At 56.7% G+C, this 2215-nt stretch overlaps 1 protein-coding gene across 1 annotated transcript in view; it reads right to left on the bottom strand.

Moving 5' to 3' along the window:
* Window positions 1–2215, bottom strand: part of SLC25A37 (solute carrier family 25 member 37) — a 10165-nt gene that overhangs the window by 637 nt on the left and 7313 nt on the right. Inside the window, 3 exon segments of the mRNA XM_031063567.1 lie at window positions 1–4; window positions 6–178; window positions 1982–2038. The exon segment at window positions 1–4 is cut by the window's left edge and continues 637 nt beyond it. Of these exon segments, the coding sequence (XP_030919427.1) occupies window positions 1–4; window positions 6–178; window positions 1982–2038 (234 nt within the window).

The following is a 2215-nucleotide window of genomic DNA, read 5'->3' as shown; positions in this document are numbered from 1 at the left end:
TGCGCCTGCATCAGCTCGTAGGTGATGAAGTGGATGGCCTGGAAGGGCACGTTCATGGTCAGCTGCGTGGTGTAGCTGCGGTAGAAAGCTCCCAAGCCCTCGGTCCTGTGCACCGTCCGCACGCAGCCCAGCACCGACGTGTACGGGGAGTTGAACATCTGCAGGCGCTGCTTCACCACTGCTCGGGGGGGACACGTGGGGACAGGGACATGGCTCAGCTGGGGGGCTGGCCTGCCTGGCACAGCCCCCAGAGTGACCCCAGGCACAGCCCCAGAGTGACCCCAGGCACAGCCCCAGAGTGACCCTGCCCCACCCAAACTGACAAGAACTGGGGACAGGGACACGGCTCAGCTGTGGGGTCAGGCCTGCCTGGCACAGCCCCCAGAGTGAGCCTTCCCCACCAAAACTGATGCCCCTGAGCTGCCCAGGGCCCCCAGAACTGGGGACAGGGACACGGCTCAGCTGTGGGGTCAGGCCTGCCTGGCACAGCCCCCAGAGTGACCCCAGGCACAGCCCTGCGCTCCCCTTCCCCACCAAAACTGATGCCCCTGAGCTGCCCAGGGCCCCCAGAGCTCAGCACAGTGAGGGGACAGCTCAGAGCTCACTTCCTAATGAACCCCTCTCCTCAGGTTTAATTAATGGCCCTTTAGTTCTAATGAACCCCTATCCTCAGGTCTAATTAATGACCCTTTAGTTCTAATGAACTCCTCAGGGTTAATTAATGACCTACTAGCTCTAATGAACCCCTCTCCTCACAGTTAATTAATGACCCTTTAGTTCTAATGAACTCCTCAGGGTTAATTAATGACCCACCGGCTCTAATGAACCCCTCAGGGTTAATTAGTGACCCTCAGCCAGGCTGCTCAGGATGCACAAACACCCAGCAGGGACGAGGGCAGAAGGTGAAGTCCCACCTGAGCATGCCCAGGGTGTCACACACCCCCCCAGCCCCATTGGCTGCAGGGACTTCCACTGGCTAACGAGGCCAATTAATTTACCTGATTTAATCAGGGTGTGATTAACAGGATTTGATACACTGGAGGGATTATCCTTCAGAGATTCCCAGCCCTGGGCTCACTCAGGAGCACACCCAGTGACACTGGCAGGTGGCAGCATTGTCACTTGAGCTGCATTTCCCCGTCAATCCTCCTTTTCCTGAGGCCTTCTCCTGCCGCTCCACCTCCCCAGGAATCTCACAGTGTCACAGACATTTCCTTTATGAAAAATCCTCTCTCAGGATTTTCCCTGCTGAAGCTGAGAAGTTCAGCAACCAGACATAAACAACAGGTTATCTGCTGCTGTGGAATGCACCAGGTCTGTCTGGATTGGCCCAGATTGGATGTTTAGAAAAAATACCGGCCAATCCAGAACTGAGAGCTCTCTCGGACTGTGCCGAGAGAGCGGGGTTTGTCGTCATTCTTTACTTTTCTGTTCTTAAGTTAGGTAGCAGCTTGTGGAAACCTTTCCTTTCTTTTCTTTTAGTGTAGTTATAATAGATGTATATATCATAAAATAATAAATCAAGCCTTCTGATCATGGAGTCAGATCTACATCTCTTCCTTCATCCCAAGAACCCTTGTGACCACCGTCACATCATGGTCCCTCTGCTCACCCAGCACCCTGAGCTCAGCCTGGCTGGCCCAAAGCTTCAGCAACACCAGAGCCCCTGCCCCAGGGAGCAGCAGAGTGGTGACAGCAAAGGTGGCACCAGTACAGGGGACACCTCCCCTGGAAGTCCCCATGCACCTCAGATCCGGGGATAATAAATCCCTCCTGGCTGCTCTCCCTCTGCCCCCAGGACAGAGGAATGAGGTGCCTGCGTTTGGATTTCTCCCAGCTGGGGCAGCCCTGGATTCCCTCCTGCTCTTGCCGAGGGGCACAGGGACAGGAGCCAGGAGGGATTTGTGCCTGGGCTCCCCGGGCAGGGCACTGTGGGCCTGGCTGTCCCGAGGGAGCGGCGTGCCCAGCACACCAGGCTTACCCTCAGCAGGGTTCATCACGGCGTCGTGGAGCAGCGTGGCCACACTCCCGGCGATGCCTGCAAGGAAGAGCAGCGCTGAGAAAACAAATCCCGGCTCAAAAGGGATCGCTGCCACCCAGGGGGATCCACCTAGGGGGATCCATCCATGGGAATCCACCCAGGGGGATCCATCCATGGGAATCCATCCATGGGAATCCACCCAGGGAATCCATCCAGGGAATCCCTCCCGGGGGA

The sequence above is a fragment of the Geospiza fortis genome, unplaced genomic scaffold (assembly GCF_000277835.1).
Source record: "Geospiza fortis unplaced genomic scaffold, GeoFor_1.0 scaffold176, whole genome shotgun sequence".
Lineage (NCBI taxonomy): Eukaryota > Metazoa > Chordata > Aves > Passeriformes > Thraupidae > Geospiza > Geospiza fortis.
The sequence above is the reverse complement of the archived record's forward strand: the minus strand, read 5'-3'. Positions and strand labels throughout refer to the sequence as shown.